At 42.4% G+C, this 19,261-nt stretch overlaps 1 protein-coding gene across 1 annotated transcript; it reads left to right on the top strand.

Annotated features, from left to right (window-relative positions):
- The first annotated feature begins 616 nt into the window (after positions 1-616).
- NME8 (NME/NM23 family member 8) lies at positions 617-16,940 on the top strand. The gene is made up of 15 exons (XM_064169726.1): positions 617-649; positions 743-800; positions 1,406-1,512; positions 2,967-3,038; positions 4,371-4,487; positions 5,071-5,137; positions 6,237-6,316; positions 6,709-6,801; positions 9,422-9,579; positions 10,673-10,842; positions 11,872-12,016; positions 12,940-13,047; positions 14,047-14,198; positions 15,215-15,359; positions 16,718-16,940. Exons 1-15 carry the CDS (start codon positions 617-619, stop codon positions 16,938-16,940), a joined length of 1,728 nt encoding a protein of 575 aa, XP_064025796.1.
- The last annotated feature ends 2,321 nt before the right edge of the window (positions 16,941-19,261 follow it).

Raw genomic sequence — 19,261 nt, forward strand, 5'->3', positions numbered from 1 at the left:
ACAGCAGCTGTCACCCCCTCCAAGGTCCCTGTGGCTATTCTGAACAGAGTAATTGTAAGCTTGAAAAATTGCTGAGGGGGGAAAAAAATGGAAGACTTGAGCAGAGGAAGAAATTAGGCTTTATTTTGTTTCTTGTGCTAAATGGGGTTTGCAAACCCATTGCATGCTGTTGAATTCTGACCTGAGGTGGTTGCTGCCATTGCTATCAGGGCTTCAGGTGAGTTAGTTTTTAAGGCAGCCAGAAAGCAGTGCTGTACCAAACCCCACATTAATTAGTTCTGCACAGTCTCAAGTGGCACCAGGGGATGGTCTAGGCTGGATGTTAGGAGGAAGTTGTTGGCAGAGAGAGTGATTGGCATTGGAATGGGCTGCCCAGGGAGGTGGTGGAGTCACCACCCTTAGAATTATACCCTTGAAGGTGTTGAAGCAAAGCCTGGCTGGGGCACTTAGTGCTGTGGTCTGGTTGATGGGACAGGGCTGGGTGCTAGGTTGGACTGGCTGAGCTTGGAGGTCTCTTCCAACCTGCTTGATTCTATGATTCTATGTATTCTTTCAAAAAAACCCAAACTGATAAAACTTCTTTATATTTTGACTTGTTTCCTGGAATCACAGGGAAATGGCAGGCAAGAAGAAAGAAGTTCAACTCCAGGTATAAATTCTAATTGTTTGAACCATTTCAGACATTTCCCTTCCCCACTGCCTTTTTGAGGTGTACAAAAACTGTCAATTCATTTTATTTCAGACCATCATAACCAACCAAAACCAGTGGGATGAAATGTTGCTGACAAAAGGTGTAGTAGGTACTGTTACTGCTTCTTGCTTTCTCTCTCATTAATTGGGTCACACCTATAGAGGAACAGCAGCAGTGGGAAAGAAATAATCTGCATCTGCAGATTATCAGGGAGATAAAAGTACTCCAGGATAAAGATACAAATAAGAATGAAAACCAATAGTGGGGAAAAAGCAAATCAACAATGGAAAGGAATATAGCAGGAATAGATCTAATTTGGATTAATCATCTGGAATAGTTGTTGATGTCAAAAGTCACTGAAATAGGAAGAAACCCTGATGTATTCACTGAACAAATAGATGTATTCACAATGCAGTCATTGACAGAGCTCTGGAAAAGGCTGCTCAGAGAGGTTGTGGAGTCTCCTTCTCTGGAGACTTTCAAAACCTGCCTGGATGCATTCCTGTGTGAACTACCCTAGGGGACCCTACCTTGGCAGAGAGGTTGGACTCAATGACCTCGGGAGGTCCCTTCCAACCTCTGAAGTTCTATGATTCTGTGACTATAAGACAGAAAAACGCACACAAATGCTTTCCCAGCACTGTTCCAACACACTTATAAATATGTCCCATGTTGTTAAGTTCCACAAGGCAGCTGCTTTTAATTCCTTTCCAGTAATAGATGTGTATCAAGCTTGGTGTGGTCCTTGCAAAGCTGTGCTGAGTTTATTCAGAAAACTGAAGAATGACTTCAGTGAAGATGATGTGCTGCATTTTGCAGTGGTAAGGATGTACATTCTTTATTTACATTTTATTTTACATGTATCTTTTTAGCTGTCTGCATACACAGAGCTTTCACTTTACTGTCCTTAACACCAAGCTGTCAGTATTTTGGTCTCTTCTGCATACACAGAGCTTTCACTTTACTGTCTGTACACCAAGCAGTCAGAATTTTAGTCTAATTGCTGCCTCTTCATTTCAATGTAGATTAGAAATCATAATAATTATAGAAGGATCTGAAATGGAACTTTATATCACCTCCCTTTTTTGTCCCTTGCTGAGAGTGCAGAAACATCCAAAAGTCCAACTGTATGATTCTGAATTTAAAGTTTCTATGTTACAAATTATCACATTTAAAATTCCCACATCCCTGAAAAATGCTGTTACACTTTTTTTTCTCCCCAGATATTCCCTTGGATTTCATGTTTAAGAGCACAAAAATGGGGAATTGAAAAAGAAACTATCACACAACTGTAACAAGTAGAATCATTCCTCTACTCCAGCAGTGTAAAACAGCTGGCATAGATCATATTTAAAGTAGATAAGCTTCTTTCACAGATTCATTTCCTCTGCTGTTGACCAAGCTCATCCTTTTTCATGTTACTGAAAACTTTCAGTTGCCCAATCAAAGCATTTTTCCAGAAAAGACCTGCATGGTTTATACACAGAAAAGCAGGCAGTGGTGTCCAGAGGTCATCTCAAATGCTTTCATAGAGCTAACCATGTCACAAAGAACTCAACACAGTGAATAATCTCTTCTGTCTTTTCCTAAGGATGCCTAGCAACAGGACAAGGGGGAATGGTTTGAAGCTGAGAGAGAGTAGGTTTAGACTAGATCTTAGGAAGAAGTTCTTTACTACAAGTGTGGTGGGACTCTGAAATAGGTTGCTCAGGGAAGCTGTGAATGCCTCCTTCCTGGGGATGTCCAAGACTAAATTGGATGAGGCCTTGAGTGACCAAGTCTAGTTGAGAGGTGTCCTTGCTCACGGTGGGGAGTTTGGAGTAGATGATCTCTAAGGTCCCTTCCAACCTAAGCTATTCTGTGATTCTACGGCTGCATGGACTTTGTCAGCTGCACTTGGTGATCCTGAGGGTCTTTCCCAACCTGTATGTTTCTGTGATTCTTCATGTGATTTATGCATGTTGCTATAACCTACCTGGGAAAACAGTGCTAGGATGAAGTATTATTCCATGATTAGCTGCTGAAGTAGGAAGGGAGGCCAATCCCAAGGTACCACATCAGTTGCTTCCTCATCACCAGTGCTCATTTTATGTAAGACTATACTTTTGAGTGTGTAACATCAGAGTATATAAGACTACAGTTTTCTTGTGGGTAAAAATGGTTTTATGTGCATATATGAAAAGTATCTAACATATATAATTGTTATATGTGTGTGTGTGTGTGTGTATGTTATGTATTTACACTTACATAAGTAGTCTTCCTTGCCTTACTTCAGGCAGAGGCTGACAGCATTGCAACTCTGCAACCATTTAGGAAGACATGTGAACCTGCATTTCTTTTTTGTGTTGTAAGTACACTACTTTGGCCTTCAATTTTTCAATAGATTTAAAGTAATATAAAGCTGTCTAAATCATATATTTATGTTTTACTGGCTGTAGGATCATACTATCAAATGTTGTTTACTTGAGGCTTATTCCAATGCCTAAATCTGTGGTTCTTAAGAACATCTTTGTTGTGGCTGCTGAACAAACAGCCACAGAGGATTTTGGGGTAGCCACAGTTGGGTAATTACTCAGTGAGAAACCCATGCAAGTTTTTCCAGAGTTGCCTCACATTAAAATGCTCTGCATGGCTACACTGAAATGATTCTTTTACGCACGCTTTCCCTCAGGGAGAAAGAGTTTGTATTCCCTGCCACTTTAAGGTCTCTCAGATAAGCAATATTGTTTTTCACACTTGAGCAACCATCAGAGTTAGTATTTATTATCTCTCACTAATGTGTATGGGCAGAGTCTTTTCATTCTCCACTGCTCACTTAGGAGATGGTTGGTTATTTGAGGATGCTAGGACTGTTAATTCCTGCAAATGTGGACCAAGAACAATGATGCTTTCAAGACACTTTCAGGTTTGAATCTGAATCACAGAATTGTTTTGGTTGGAAGAGACCTTTAAGATTCTCAGGCAAGCAGCAACTTAACAAGAGGACACAGTCTCAAGTTGTGGCACGGGAGGTAGTTGACAGAGAGAGTGACTGGCATTGGAATGGGCTGCCCAGGGAGGTGGTGGAGTCGCTGTGCAAAACCTGGATGAGGCACTTAGTGTCATGGTCTGGTGGATTGGATAGGGCTGGGTGCTAGGTTGGACTGGATGAGCTTGGAGGTCTCTTCCAATCTGCTTGATTCTGTGATTCTATGATCAAGATCAACTGTTAACCTAACATTACTACATTTCCACTAAGCCATACCGTTCAGCACCTTATCTACATGTCTTTTAAATGGCTGCCAAAAGAAGCCAGCACCTTCTCTGATCACCAGTTAGGTTCTCTGTGATGCTCCTGAATGTGGTAGTGCACAGAGTGAAATGTGGTGTATATAAAAAGAGAGAAACTCCAGGTTATAGAAATTTAAAGCTAGTAAATTCCATACTTGCATTTACTTCTGCCTGTACTATTAGTGGTGAGCCCAGAGATAAATACAGAAAGTGAGATAGAGGAGGAAGAGAGGAAATAAAAGCAAGAAAGGCTCATTCTGAACAAGTGGAGGCAGTAGAAGATTAAGTATTCACTTCAGGGTACACATAAAGTGGTCCTGCTGCTGGAATAAATAGCATGTTCCAAACCTCAAGTGAACGTATAAACTAAGTGACAAAGATTCATCAAGAGTGCAATTTTCTCTTACAGAATGGTAAAATTATTGCAATAGTGAGAGGTGTAAATGCTCCTCTTCTAAGTAAGAAAATAACAGAGCTGGTGCAGGAAGAGAGGGAAATTGAAGCTGGACAGAAAGAACGTACCAAGGTACTTACAAAACAGGTCCTTAGATCTAAATAAGCATTTTTACTACACTTACCTGGTTCCTCTCAATGCCTGTGATGATGGTTTTGGTAATGTTTAAGGTTATGTTTTGTTTTTTTCTTAAAACACATTGATATGAGGCTTGCTTTACTTTTTCAATTCAGCAAAATGATACTTTGCACAGACTTAAATTTACAGATTAAGAAATGGAAAGAAGGACAAAATGCCACTGGTGTGTAAAGGTTTTAGTCATGGGGCTATTTTTTTCTTTCAGGCCTGAGTATTTTCCAGCTGTAACTTAGTGCATTGCATGAAACAAATGGAAACAGGGCAAATAGTCATGTCTCATTGTTTGCTTTGAGTGAAAACAGAGATCAAAGAACTCTGCTTACGGTAAAAGGCGACTTTGAACAAACCACAGCTCAGTTCAAGAAAATCTAAGTAACCCAAGGTCTTTGTTAGAATTTCTCCCTTTCCAGGATACCAAACATCTCCCTACTTTTAGATAAGTGTTATAAAGTTCTGGTGGCTGTTTTGACTGTAAACTTTGCACTGGTGGTGTGCTTCTGCTCTGCAATTGATTTAGGTAGATGAACTTGTTTTCCTAGAGGAGAAATCATCAGAGGAGAGCATTGAAGAGAATGTACCTGAAGGTAAATATATTTGGGTTCAGAAATGTTAACAGAAAGAAAAAAACAAATGTCTTTTCAGTTGTTTGATTAAGAATTATATACAGCACCAACAGGCCTGCCTTTGAGTTAATATGAGATGTGGTGACTGAGGATATCAAACCAAGCAGACTCTTTCTTCTGTCAGAAATTAAGATATTGGACTAGCAGCAATATTTTCAACCCTGTCTCCACCTTTGGGAGCCTTCATGCGTCAGGTCCTTGGCACACAGCAGCAGTGTAAAACTAGTGCCCAAACCTCACTTTTACAGTCTTTGTGCTAGTGCTGCACTTCAGTCGAAATGGTGTTTCTTAACCCTGGGATGTACTACAGGAGTATCAAGATGGGAGCAGCTGAAAGGGAGTGGAAGAGTTCATGTGAAGGACTGACATGCCTTGTATCTCAGGCTTGTTTTAAAAGACAAAGAACAGACTTGAATAAGAGCACCATCCAGCTTGTGAATCCCATGTCTATGATTTATCTCAGGCTTTACGTGAACTGGGCCTTAGATATTTTCTGCCCCTGTTATCTGTGGCTGCTGAAGCTTCCTGCAGCTTCATATAGGCACAGGATGCCATTCAGCAAGGTTGAAATGGAATAAACTCATCCAGTTTCTCCTTGATCTTACCTTTTTTTTCCTGTGAGAAGGCATTATATGGTAGGCATGCATTAAGCTGTGTTCCTGCTTCCTCTGGATGCCTTCTTTATTGTATGCTTCAAGTGACATATTCGTGACCATTGCTTTAGCTTATCTTTCTTTTTTCCCTTCATAAACCCTATGAGACCTCGTGGCCCAGTATTACAAATCCTGTATGTGATCCACTTCTCTGCCTTATTCCCCAAAACACCATGATTCATCAGGATTGTGGATTCCAGGAATAGCCAAAGATAACCCTGCGTTCCAAGACATGGTTGAAGTGCTGTAGTGATTTTAATGTTGGGAACCACTCTTTAGTCATCTCAACAGTAAAATGGAAACTTTATTTGGGGAAACCCAAATAAACCCAAGTCACTGAAAAATAAGTTGCTTGTTTATTTTAATCAGTGTATTAGCTGACACTTCTTTCCCCCCTCCTTTTCCAGAAGAAGCAGTTAGATATTCCGTTGGAATCATCAAACCTGATGATGTCTTAGAGGGACGTGTAGAAGAAATTAAACAAAAGGTAGCCAGAATGTGGAAAGATTCATTCATCCTGTTTGGCTGAGAGCCATAGCAGCAAAACATAAGATTAAGTACATCCAAGTTTATGCCTGGGCTTTAGAACAAGATCTATTAATGCTCTTCTGATAAGGATGATAAAAACACAAGAATCTTGACTTGAAATAATGTGTTCTTCAGGCTGATGTTGCTGCTTCACTATTTTATGTTAGTAGATGAGGGATGGCATTAATTTGTACTGTGCTGATGAGTGGCATCAACCCTGCAAACAGAAAAGTGCATTTCTTCCTCTTTTGCAATAGAAATGAGAACTTAGAGACTGTACTGTTACCATAACATATGATTTTGTGTATATCCATTTTCAAATGCTCCTGACTAATAACCGAACAATTGCAGATTAGAGATGCAGGATTTCACATTGAGGCAGCAGAGGAGAAAATGCTAACTGAAGAGCAAATCAGAGCATTCTATGCCCAAAATAAAGACCAGGTAAAAGCAAACTGAGAATCTAAACAAACTGAACAGGTGAAAACACTGTTGTAGCTATTTGTGTTTGCAACTCTTGTACATTTTTGTATGTTTAAAGACTGAATTAATATAGCAGTAGACAAGAAAAAAAATAGAGGTATCTTTCTTTTATTACTTAGCCAAGTATGGCTTGATAACACTCTAACATTCCAACTGAATTATACTGAAGTCCACCAAAAGACTCTGAAGTTCTTTCTACTACCAAGAACGTGTATGAGCTGTAGTCATGACTAAACACAGGCTGTGAGGTGTTGAAATGCAGCATAAAACCAACCCCATGGCAAGGTCTAGGCTGGATGTTAGGAGGAAGTTGTTGACAGAGAGAGTGATTTGTTATTGGAATGGGCTGCCCAGGGAGGTGGTGCAGTCACTGTGCCTGCAGGTGTTCAAAAAAAGACTGGATTAGGCACTTAGTGCCATGGTCTAGTGGATTGGGTAGGGCTGGGTGCTAGGTTGTACTGGATGATCTTGGAGGTCACTTCCAATATGGTTGATTCTATGATTCTGTTTGATGCATTTTCTTCCAGACAGAGAATAAGTGATTGTCTGTATTGCAGCTTTTCCTCTTTACAGCTATTATCACAGGGTAGTAAAGGGAAAGTGCAGGGGCACAGGCAAAGAGAGCATCTACACTGAAGTTTATTTTCCTGGCCTTGCTTTGGATTAGGGGGAAACAAATAGCTAAAGACAGACTGAAAGTTGAAGAAAACAATTAAATTATGCTGGTCATCATTAAATGACAGTGGTCTAGCAACCAGCCTTTGGATATTTTAAGTGCTTTGACAATATGACAGTGAAAGTTAACTTTACAGAAGGATCCAAATCACAAAAATGAAGCTGCTTAGCAAGTATTTATATCTCCTCCTGTTTAAGATCTGCATAAGAGAGACAGAGGTTGGAATTAAATGCAGACAATTGATCTGTTAGATGTTACTAGAGACACTAAGAAGAGCTTGATGAAATGATTGGCATAATCAAACCAAGAAGCTGGGAAAATGTTCCTATGGCATTCTAAATGAGAGTAAGACAAGATAATTCCTGCTGAAGACAGAGAGAATGTGGAAATCTGATAGTAATCACCAGGTGGCTGCACTGTGGTTTAGAAAGGAAGTAACAGGGAAAGCTCGTAAGGAATTGAAGAGCTTGGTTTTGGCAAAGCCAGGACTTGAGTTTGAAAGCCAGAGCTTGAATTTAGACAGAGACAGTTTTGAAACAGAGGTAAAAATAAGTCATTTCATGGGAATGGCAGCTAAAGTTGAGATTGGTTGTGTACAGAGGGAGATATGGGAGGAACAACGACAGAGAAAAAGCAAGCAGTGTTTAATGTATGGCAACACTACAGCTCCATAGAGGATCCTAGCTGACATTAGTGTAAGGGGGATAACTAAACTGCTATGAACTCTCAGAAGCAGTCCAAGGTGTCCTATGTGTATTCAGAAGCCAATTATTTGCCATTCTTTAAGTATAATTTTAGGCTGAACCATAACTCTATTAAAGTGACAATATAGAATAGGGATTGCTTTGTGCTCAGTAGGTGAAATTATTCCTGATTTAATGCTCTGCAAGCTTGCTGAAGGTCCACAGGTGACCTATTATCACAGAATGGAGACTCAAGGCAATAGGCCTCAAGGTACAGGTTGAATCATAGAATAACTTAACTTGGAAGAGACCTCAGAGACTGTCTACTCCAACCTGCCCACCATGGGCAGCAGGGACAACTCTCAACTAGACTCAGCTGCTCAAGCTGTCATCCAACCAGGGAGGCAGCAGCCACAACTACCTGGGCAGCCTATTCCAGAGTCTCACTACCCTCAGACTGGAGAATTTCTTCCTGAGATCCAGTCTAAACCTACTCTCCCTCAGCTTCAAACCATTCCCTCTTGTCCTATTGCTAGACAGTCTTAGGAAAAGTCCCTCTGCAGCCTTGCTGTAGGATCCCTTCAAGCACTGGCAGGCAGCTCTAAGGTCCCCCTGGAGTCTTCTCTTCTCCAGGCTGAACACCTCCAGCTTCCTCAGGATGTCCCCATAACAGAGGTGTTGCAGCCCTTGAATCATCTTTTTGGCCCTCCTCTGGACTCTCTCCAACAGCTCTTTGTCCTTATGAGGAGGACACCAGAAGGCTCTGAGCAACCTGATCTAGAGGAGGATGTCCTTGCTCACTGCAGGGGGGGTGGACTAGATGTCCTTTTAAGGTCCCTCCCATCCCAAACCATTCTATGAAATTCACAATATTGGGAAAAAAAAACTAACCCAGAGATAAAGTGACACACAAAGAAAAAAAACAACAGCTTCCAAAGTTAATTCCTGCTGAAAATGTACATTTAGAAGACAGAAGGTTGAAACTGAAGGAGTTAAAAACATAGCAAATTGTTTTAGTTTTGGTTTAGACAGTTTATAATGCTGTTGTCTGAAGTGATTGATTAAAAGACTTCCCAAACAAACTGACAGGTGCTTGAATAATGTATGAGAATGCAATCTCAGAACAGAAGTTGATGAATTCCTTTATCACAGATAATCCTCTCATTTCTGGCTATAAACTCAGAGTTCTCACAATTCATATGGGAACAAATATGTTTTTTAGCCCGATTTTGAGGACTTTGTTCGCTTCATGCTGAGTGGACCGTGCCACATTCTGGCAATCACTAAAAAAGAAGCAGGTGGAGCTATTCCACACTGGAAAGGACTAGATGAAGCAAGTGAGAGCGTGCCTGATGAGCCCGAGACTGTGAGCCCAGACAGGTAACTACCAGTGGCAATGTATTTAGGTGATGTGGTTAATGGATTCAGAGCTCACTCTATACCAAGGTACATTCTTAGATGTTCAGGTGCTCGTTTTCACAGGGTGCAGGGAGTGGGCAGAGGTCTTCACATGGTCCTTCTTAAGACCACCAAAGAGATTCAGCTATGGTTCCTGTGGGAACCTAGAAACTCCATGCTTCCTAGATAAGGATGGCAAGCACATGACACTGATGTCTTGCTGCTTCTGAACTAGCCTCAAATGGGTTGGCAAACAAATGAGAAGAGTGGCACACTTCAAAGCTGACTGAATTCCACTTCCACTAGCTCACTCAGATGAAGTCACCACCATCATTGCCCCGTTGAGGGTTGCAGTGTAGGCCATGCTTACTCTTCTGTATGCAGGAGAAGTGTAGATGTGGCCATCCCTGGAGGTGTTTAAGAAAAGACTTGATGAGCCACTTAGTGCCATGGTCTAGTTGACTGGACAGGGCTGGGTGCTAGGTTGGACTGGATGATCCTGGGGGTATTTTCCAACCTGCTTGATTCTATGATTCTATGTGGCTCCATGGAGTCTGGAGGACACATATGAGGCATGCTATGCTCCCTGGAACCACCCTGTAAAAGGCACCAAACAAGTGGGAAGATTTAGGGCTTTGTTCCACTTCCCTTTCCCCCCTCAAAGGAAGAAGTTCTTCACCATAAAGGTGGTGAGACACTGGAACAGGTTGCCCAGGGAGCTGGTGGAAGCCCCATCTTTAGCAGTTTTCAAGGCCAAGATGGATGTGGCTCTGGGCAAGCTGATGTAGTGGGTTGGAACTGGATGCTCCTTGCAGTCCTTTCCAACTCTGACAATTCTGTGAATAATCTAGAGGAGGATTAGAAAAGCTGCATTGCTGAGATTTCTCCTTCATAGCATATGCCAAGGCACTTTTGGGGAAGATTAATAATTCTTTTCTCAGAAACATTGCTCCAATCATGAATTTAATAAAAGCTGAGCCTGGCATTCCATTCTTACATTTCAGTAAGCTTGAAGAAAGTGCATCTTTGAGAGGACAACTGTAAACACAATGACTTATCTGTTGTGTCTTGTCAGGCTGAAAGAAACAGAGAGCATATTAAATATCTGTGATGTGCAAGACAGTGTAGAAGATGCCAGCAGACAGCTTGCTTTCTTTTTCCCAAATTTTCATACAAAGAGGGCAGACCACAAAGTTGAAAAGACTTTGGCCTTAATTAGACCTTGTCTCTTAAAGGAAAGACGAAGTAAGTGTCAATCACTTCATTTTCTATCTCAGATCTCCTATTTTAAATTATAGAAATTTAACTCTGTTACTAAAATGCTCTTAGGTTGTGCTGTTTCCCCCAGCATTGAGTCAACTGTAATCCTCCTAAGTAAAAAAGTTGTTTGGTTAATGGTTTTGATCTATTGAAAACAGAAATGTCAGTGCTGCTTTATTCCTTTGGGTGATTTGGTTTTATTCCAAGAACATCTTTAGTTTGTATTTAAGCAGCCTGTGGACCTGGAGCTTGGGGATGTGGTTTGGTGTTGATCTTTCAGGGCTTGGTCCAAGGTTGAACTGGATGATTTTTGAGGTCACTTCCAACTGGATGTTTTATGTGATTTTTGTTTCTGAAGTGAGAGAAAGTATTAGGAAAGGCTGGTGAGGGGCTTGGAGCACAGCCCTGGGAGGATAGGCTGAGGGAGCTGGGGGTGTGCAGCCTGCAGAAGAGGAAGCTTAGGGCAGAGCTCATTGCTGTCTACAACTACCTGAAAGGAGGCTGTAGCCAGGTGGGGTTGGTCTCTTCTGCCAGGCACCCAGCAAGAGAACAAGAGGACACAGTCTGAAGTTGTGACAGGGGAGGTCTAGGCTGGATGTTAGGAGAAAGTTCTTCAACACAAGAGTGATTGGCATTGGAATGGGCTGCCCAGGGAGGTGGTGGAGTCCCCATCCCTGGAGGTGTTTAAAAGGAAACTGGATAAGGCACTTAGTGCCATGAGTTAGTTAATTAGAAGGTATGAGGTGCTAGGTTGGACTCAATGATCTCAGAGTTTTTTTTTTAACCTGGTTAATTCTGTGATTCTGTGAAGGTGAGCATCACCTTCCTGAGTGTCCAGGCAACTACTGAAGCCCTCTAGCAGTTGCTCCAAATTAATTTTCTATTCTTCAGTTAGGAAATTCATTCACCCACCCAAAAATTAACATTATGGTTGGAAAGTCCACCTGATATCTTCACCAGTGTGCAAATTACTGAATGGATGGCAACTTAGAATGATGTCAATATGTTAAACAGATTCTATCATACAAAGAATAAAGGATGATGGCTTCAAAATAGCAATGCAGAAGGAAATAGTCCTGTCTGAAGAGCAAATCCATGAATTTTACAAGGAACATGTAGATCAAGGCTACTTCCCAGTCCTTCTACAACAAATGACCAGGTACATTAAGTGAAAAGTGAGACTGTGGGCCTAGAACTATGACTGGAATTTTCATACTGAATAGCACCTGGCTACCAGATCCCCATGATTCTGAGAGTTTAGTAAAGAAAAGTGAAACTCAAAAGCTGCTTCGAAGGAGGTAATTCCCAAGTACAGCAGATAAATAGGTGAGGTCCTTTAAAATTTGTCTGTCTGATGTTGAAGCCAGTGGCCATCTCTGTTAATTTGGGTGAAACCAGTTGTGCTCTGCCCTGGAAGCTGCAGTTAGATGGTCTGTGGCAAAGCTCTGAAATCTTTATCCAGGCTGTCTGCTGGATTTCTTGGGGAGGAAAAAGAAATCTTGTTGCCATAGTGTTAGGAAAGAGCTCTTTACAGTGAGGGTGGTGAGACACTGGCACAGGTTGCTCAGGGAGGTTGTGGATCAGAGAAGCACAGAATGTGATCTTTGATCTTTGTGCTTCTGTGAACCACAGCCTCCCTGGAGGTGTTCAAGGCCAGGTTGGATGAGACCTTGAGCAACCTGTTCTAGTGGGAGGTGTCCCTGCCTATGGCAGGGAGTGGGAACTGGATAAGCTTTGAGGTCCCTTCCAACCTAAACCATTCTGATTCTATGTCTTCATATGAAGCTTGGGTATGTCTGGGAGGAAAACTCGAGAGTTAATCAGCATTTCTGTCTATTAACAAAGGCATTCCTAATTCTATAACTTTCTTGCTGTTGTGCTAACATTCAGTGCCACTGAAATTTAAATCCATACCTAAGCAAAATAAGGGTTTTCAGTCTGTAGCTGTTTAAACAGATGGGTTTTTAAGTCCTCTCTTACTAGGTCTTGTTTTGCTAGCCTGGACTATAAAAATTCACACTACCTTTACAAACTGCAGAGAGTTCGTTGGGGTTTTTTAATGCCACTTTTCCTATTTTGCAGTGGTCCAACTCTTGTACTTGCCCTGACAAGAGAAAATGCTGTAGCTCACTGGAGACATTTATTAGGCCCCAAAACTGTTGAAGAGGCTAAGAGAGAAAATCCAGAGAGGTAATACTTCAACCAGCAACCCATCACTCGAAACTTTCAGTTTGCATTCGTATTCCTCATCTGGATGCATCCCACATTCCAACTGGTGTAGCTGCAGTGCCATCATCTGGGGGCAGAGGCATATTTCTGCAGTTTGGTAGACTTGGAAGCAGTTCTGTGTTACACATAGAAACTGTAGCACTGTTCTGAGAAATAACATGATGAAAAGCTGAGTTTAACAAAGTGTCTTGAGATGAAAGGGAGTCAGAAGAAAAATAATTGTAATATCTCACTTTATTGCGCTCTGGTAAGACCTCACCTGGAGTGCTGCATCCAGCTCTGGAGCCCTTACCACAGGCTGATGGAGCATGTCTAGAGAAGGGCCAAAAAGATGATCAGAGGGTGGAACAGCTCTGCTATGAAGACAGGCTGAGGGAGCTGGAGGTGTTCAGGCTGGAGAAGAGAAGGCTCTGGGGAGACCTAATAGCAGCCTGCCAGTACCTGAAAGGGGCTATAAGGAGGCTGCAGAGGGACTGTTTGCAAAGGACTGCAGGGATAGGATGAGGGCAATGGTTTGAAATTAGAGAAGAGCAGATTCAGGCTGAATGTTAGGAACAAGTCTCTGACCATGAGGGTGCTTCAGCACCAGGGAGGTGCTTGAGGCTGCATCCCTGGAGATATTCATGTTCAGGCTCAACAAGGCTGCAAGCAACCTGATCTAGTGGAGAATGTCCCTGCTGACTGCAGGGGAGTTGGGCTAGATGACCTTTGGAGGTCCTTTCCAACCCAAACCATTCTATGATTAATTCTCCTCTTGAGCTAGCATAATATTCTTTAGGGTAAATGCTTCTTTTTCCAGCCTAATGAAAACTTTACATCAAAGTAAGCTTCCTGTACCTACAGTGAGATCATCAAGCATTTATCATTTCAACATTGACTTGTATTCACTAGCTTAAAGCCAGTCAATGATGAATCTCATCATGACTATTCCTTTAACTCCACTCTTTTAATGACTCTCAGTTTACGTGCAAAGTATGCAGTGGAGAATGTACCTATTGGTCAGCTGCATGGCAGTTCTACACCTCATGAGGCTGAGAAGGAATTGCAGTTCTTCTTCCCTCAGGAGCACACTCTGGCATTAATCAAACCTGATGCTGTGAGAGAGCACAAAGGTAAGTGCTACAAATGATGCAAAATTAATAGTCAATATTGGCTCCCAGGTGGGCAACAGAGCCAATGGCATCCTGGCCTGCTCAGGAGCAGTGTGGCCAGCAGGACAAGGGAGGTTCTTCTGCCCCTGTGCTCAGCACTGGTCACACCTTGAGTGCTGTGTCCAGTTCTGGGCTGCTCAATTCAAGAGAGATGTTGAGGTGTTGGAAGGTGTCCACAGGAGGGTGCCAAAGCTGGGGAGGGGCCTGGAGCACAGCCCTGTGAGGAGAGGCTGAGGGAGCTGGGGGTGTGCAGCCTGCAGCAGAGGAGGCTCAGGGCAGACCTCACTGCTATCTACAACTGCCTGAAGGGAGGCTGCAGCCAGGTGGGGTTGGGCTCTTCTCCAAGGCACCCAGCAACAGAACAAGGGGACAGAGTGTCAAGTTGTGCCAGGAGAGGTCTAGGCTGGATGTTAGGAGGAAGGTTTTGCCAGAGAGAGTAATTGGCATTGGAATGGGCTGCCCAGGGATGTGGTGGAGTGGCTGTGCCTGAAGGTGTTCAGGAAAAGCCTGGATGAGGCACTTAGTGCCATGGTCTGGTTGATTGGCTAGGGCTGGGTGCTAGGTTGGACTGGCTGAGCTTGGAGGTCTCTTCCAACTGGTTGATTCTATCACTCTCTCTTATCACTAGATGTTGTCTTTCTTCCCCTACATCAATTCACACTAATTTTGACCAGGCCAGCTGGTGTGTGGTACAGCATTGCAACTACAGCCCACATTCTGCCCAGTGTAAGAAGCAGTAGTGAATGCTACTGCTGTAGTTGCCTGCACAGGGCCAGATGAGCTCAGTGACAATGATTTCTGTGTATTTCAGAAGGCTGCTGAAGTGTTTGCCATATTGCCCATGTCTGTTAGATATTTCAAGTAGAATTTTAATAGATATTGGTGATTAATTTTCCTTCAAGCATCTAGTTTTATTTGAATCTTAAAGTTTGGGTGTATTTTTCAACTTAGAACAAGTTTGCTTGTCATTCTCTTAGATGACATTATGCAAAGAGTCAAAGATGCTGGATTTACCATCTCCAAGATTAAAGAAGAAGCTTTGACTCGTGAGATGGCTGCACAGTTTTATAAGGATCACAAAGGAAAACCCTTTTTTGATCAGCTGGTGAATTATATGACCGAGTAAGTGTCTTGTTATGCATCAAACTCTGAATTTACAGTGCTAACAAAACATGCCACACCCAAAATGGGCTAAAGAGTTTACACTCCCTCATTCTTCTTGGCAAGCTGAGTGGCTTCTAGCATGGAGTGTTCTTCCTTTTGAAAGGAAGATTTAAAATTCCTTTCAAATTTAGGGATAGTGACCATTAGTTAGGATTTTGTTCTCTCAAAAAGCCCCATTTCTGCTGTAATCTTTCTTCTTCCCATGTAGGACAAATTTCTTTCTCATCATAATGTTAGTACACCTGATGATAAAACTGTGTATTATTGATGACACCATGCTCTGTGGTGCAGCCAACATGCTGAAGGGAAGGGGGGGTCCAGAGGGACCTTGTCAGGCTGGAGAGGTGGGCCCATGCCAGTCTCGTGAGGTTCAACAAGATCAAGAGCAAGGTTTTGTGTCTGGGTTGGGGCATTCCCAAGCAGCAATATAGGCTGAGCAGTGAGTGGCTTGAGAGAGGCCCTGAAGTAAAGGACTTGGGAGTGTTGGTGGATGAGAAGACCAACATGAGCCAGCAGCCCAGAGAAGTGTGGGTGAGGAAGGTGATACCCTCCCTCTACTCCACTCTGGTGAGACTCCACCTGGGGTGCTGTGTCCAATTCTGGAGCCCCTGCAACAAGAGGGATATGACTGTGCTGGAGCGTGTCCAGAGAAGGGCCACCAGGATGATCAGAGGACTGGAACTGCTCTGCTATGGAGACAGGCTGAGAGAGTTGGGGCTGGAGAGGAGAAGGCTCCAAGACTTTATTGTGGCCTTCCAGAATCTGCAGGGGGCTACAGGAAAGCTGGGGAGGGCTTTATAGGCTGTCAGGTAGTGACAGGACTGGGGAGAATGGAGCAAAACTAGAAGTGGGTAGATTCAGATTGGATGTTGGGAAGAAGATCTTCACCATAAGGGTAGTGAGACACTGAAACAGATTTCCCAGGGAGGCGATGGAAGCCTCATCCCTGGAAGTTTTCAAGGCCAGGCTGGATAAGGGCCTGACAAACCTTATCTAGTGTGAGGTGTCCCTGCCCATGGCAGAGGGGTTGGATTTAGATGACCTTTGAGGTCCCTTCCAGCCCTGACAATTTATGATTCTATGATCCTCCTTCAGAAATCACTGGGACAAAAAAAATCCAAATCCAAATAGCTGATCATCAAAATCCTCTTGGCTTTCAAGTACAGGATATTGTCTTTAAAAAATACCCCAAATACTCAGCTTAATAAAATTCAGACAGCAGAAATGCTTATTATAACCCTTCATGGCAACCCTGAAGCCAAGATCAGTCTGCATCTCAGAACAGAGTGAGAGCTTCCTTGTGTTGATTTTTACAGGGGTCCTTCGGTGGTAATGGTCTTAACAAAGGAAAATGCTGTTGAAGAGTGGAGGAATCTTATGGGTCCAACAGATCCAAAAGTGGCAAAAGAGAACTTTCCTGAATCCATTCGAGCTCAGTTTGCTCAAGATATTTTGTCCAATGCTGTTCATGGATCATCTACTCAAGAACATGCCCTGAAAAGCATTGAGTGTGTGTTTGGAGAGATTGACATAGATTAAAGAGCTAAGTGCAACCTCTGCAAGTTGATATTCATGTCCTTAGATGTATTTATCTACTCAACCACCTCTATTTCAGACTATACACACACATATGTTCCTTCAAGCTCCATCCATCTTTTTATCAGCTTTGCCATAGTGCAAAGCATGCCAATGTAACAAGAAATAGCTGCTACAGGTTTGCTATTAGTAATGATTTCTTTGTGTATGTTTAGTAGACAGTTTTGCTTTTACCATTCTAGCAGATTTTCTTTGCCTTTCCAATATTTCTGGGAGTCTAAGGTGGTTTATATACAGCCACCTTAAAGAACAGGGTCAAGGAAGGTCACTAAAACATCACTAGTTCCATAGCCACTGTGATGTGGATTGAGTCTTCCAGTTCAGGGAACCTACAAAGGAGAAATGCTGAAGGGTCGTGGAGGCACAGCTACAGCATTGTTAGGGAGCAGCAGCAAGTGTGGGAATGCTCCAGAAGGGAGAAGGAACCAGAAGCCAAGCTGTGCCCTCACTAGCCCAGCATCCAAGCAGAACTGAGTAGCCTTGACCACCAGCATTCTCAGACAAAGCAAGTAATGAACCAGATCCAGAACAGGTTCAGGGTTCCAGTCAGGAACAACAGACCAGAGGGCCAGAGACAGGTATTCCTGAAACAGACAAGGATTAACCCTTGGTGTGAAGCTAAATGCAGCTCCTGGGCTTGCTGGCCAACAGTATGAGTTTGCATCTCATTTGAGACTGCTCTTAAGGCCTGTTGCTTCCCTCAGGGCCCTGAGCAGCATTTGCATCATTTATTTATCCTTTCCCTAAACATCTTCTAACACTCACAGGTAGCACAATAAACTAGAAGGTGCTTTCCAGTCCATCTACTCAATTCAGATATATCTGATGCAGCAAAGCAAAGTCAGCTCTTACACAAGAGCTACTTTTGACATACACCTTCCTGTCAAACTAGTGAATTCATGTCCTGTCTGAGTCTAATTTGGCTGCTCTTTGTAAAGGACACAAAAATTCTTCTGTAGCAGATGTATTCTCACCTTTGCTGTCCAAGTCTGTTGAAAGCTGAGGTATTAAAGAACAACATTCAACTAGCTTACTTAATGGTATTGATTATAAGTGCAAAGTCCAGAGTCTTCCTCCTATAATTTTAGTTGTTCCTATAGTACTTAACACAACCACTTGTTAGAAAGAGCTTCCTGACAAATACTGCTGCTGTGGTGGGGCATTTGTTGTTATAGACACTGCTCCAGTAGAACTTGGACCCAGCATTCTCCTGGTGGCCTGTTTTCACCTACATAAACTTGAATTGAGGCTAGCTAGCCTGTAGGAAGTTGTGATTAGTGAAGAATTTACATGTCACCTCGGTGAAGTGAGTTCTTAGAAGCATATTCAGAACTGCTCTATGTTCTTTGGCTTGTCTTTTACTCCAAAAGCCCATTAAAAGTGTTCTTCCTGGCAGCATTTCAGCAGTCTGAGTCTTCTGGGTGAAGCAGTCCTAGAAAAGGCCTGAGTAGGGCAATTCCAGATACATCAGCTCAGCTCATTTCCTGAGCTCCTTGCTGGCTTCTCTACCAGCAGGGCAAAGACAGCATTCAAAGTTTAGATGGGATTATTTCTTGCCAGCAGCAGAAATACTGGAAACAACAAAATCTCTTTGTCTTAATAAAAACTCATGAAAATTCTGATGGAAGTTGACAGTCAAATAGTTTGATAGAGACACAGGTTTTGAAAGCTCTGAATCATTTATTGCCTTTACTGTGGTCTTAGTAATGTCAGCTGTAGGACTACAGTAGCCTGAGTGTGATATGATTTTATATCCTGAGTTGTAGCTTGCTTAAGCATTCTTCATCCTCATTTGCTTCACTCTTAGTCAATAGAGATTTATTTTCCTTCTAGTTTGGTTTAACTATTAGATGCTGAAGGCTTCATATGTTCATGTATATCAGTTATGATCCCTGTTTGGTGCTTGGCTAAAGTGATCCAGTAGCTTACATAGAAACACATTGTGCATAAATCTAGGGCAGTGTTTTTTCCTGTTGCACAAATATCCAAACTCAACTTGAAATGTGGGAACATTCAACTTATTAACATTGCTTCTCCTAAACATGTTCTTGAGCTTGGTGTCTTTTAGCAGCTTTGGAAAGGAGGAATTTAAGAGATACACTTCAAGACAATAAAAATCTATTTCAGCTGATGAAGAGATGCAGATTCATGAAGGCTTTTTGTGTCTTTGAGCTACAGACTGTGGTAGAATAGCAAAATACAGCACATGGTTGCTGAAAACCTGCCAATATTTTAAGATGCTACTTTGTCTTATTAGAAGTTTA

This window comes from Pogoniulus pusillus, chromosome 32, assembly GCF_015220805.1.
Source record: "Pogoniulus pusillus isolate bPogPus1 chromosome 32, bPogPus1.pri, whole genome shotgun sequence".
Lineage (NCBI taxonomy): Eukaryota > Metazoa > Chordata > Aves > Piciformes > Lybiidae > Pogoniulus > Pogoniulus pusillus.

Excerpts from the sequence above, each read along its gene's own strand:
- NME8 (XM_064169726.1), top strand. The coding sequence starts at position 617 with ATGGCAGGCAAGAAGAAAGAAGTTCAACTCCAG. Across the intron at positions 1,513-2,966 it reads ATGTGCTGCATTTTGCAGTG|GCAGAGGCTGACAGCATTGC; the intron begins GTAAGGATGTAC and ends GCCTTACTTCAG. Across the intron at positions 14,199-15,214 it reads TGCTGTGAGAGAGCACAAAG|ATGACATTATGCAAAGAGTC; the intron begins GTAAGTGCTACA and ends TCATTCTCTTAG.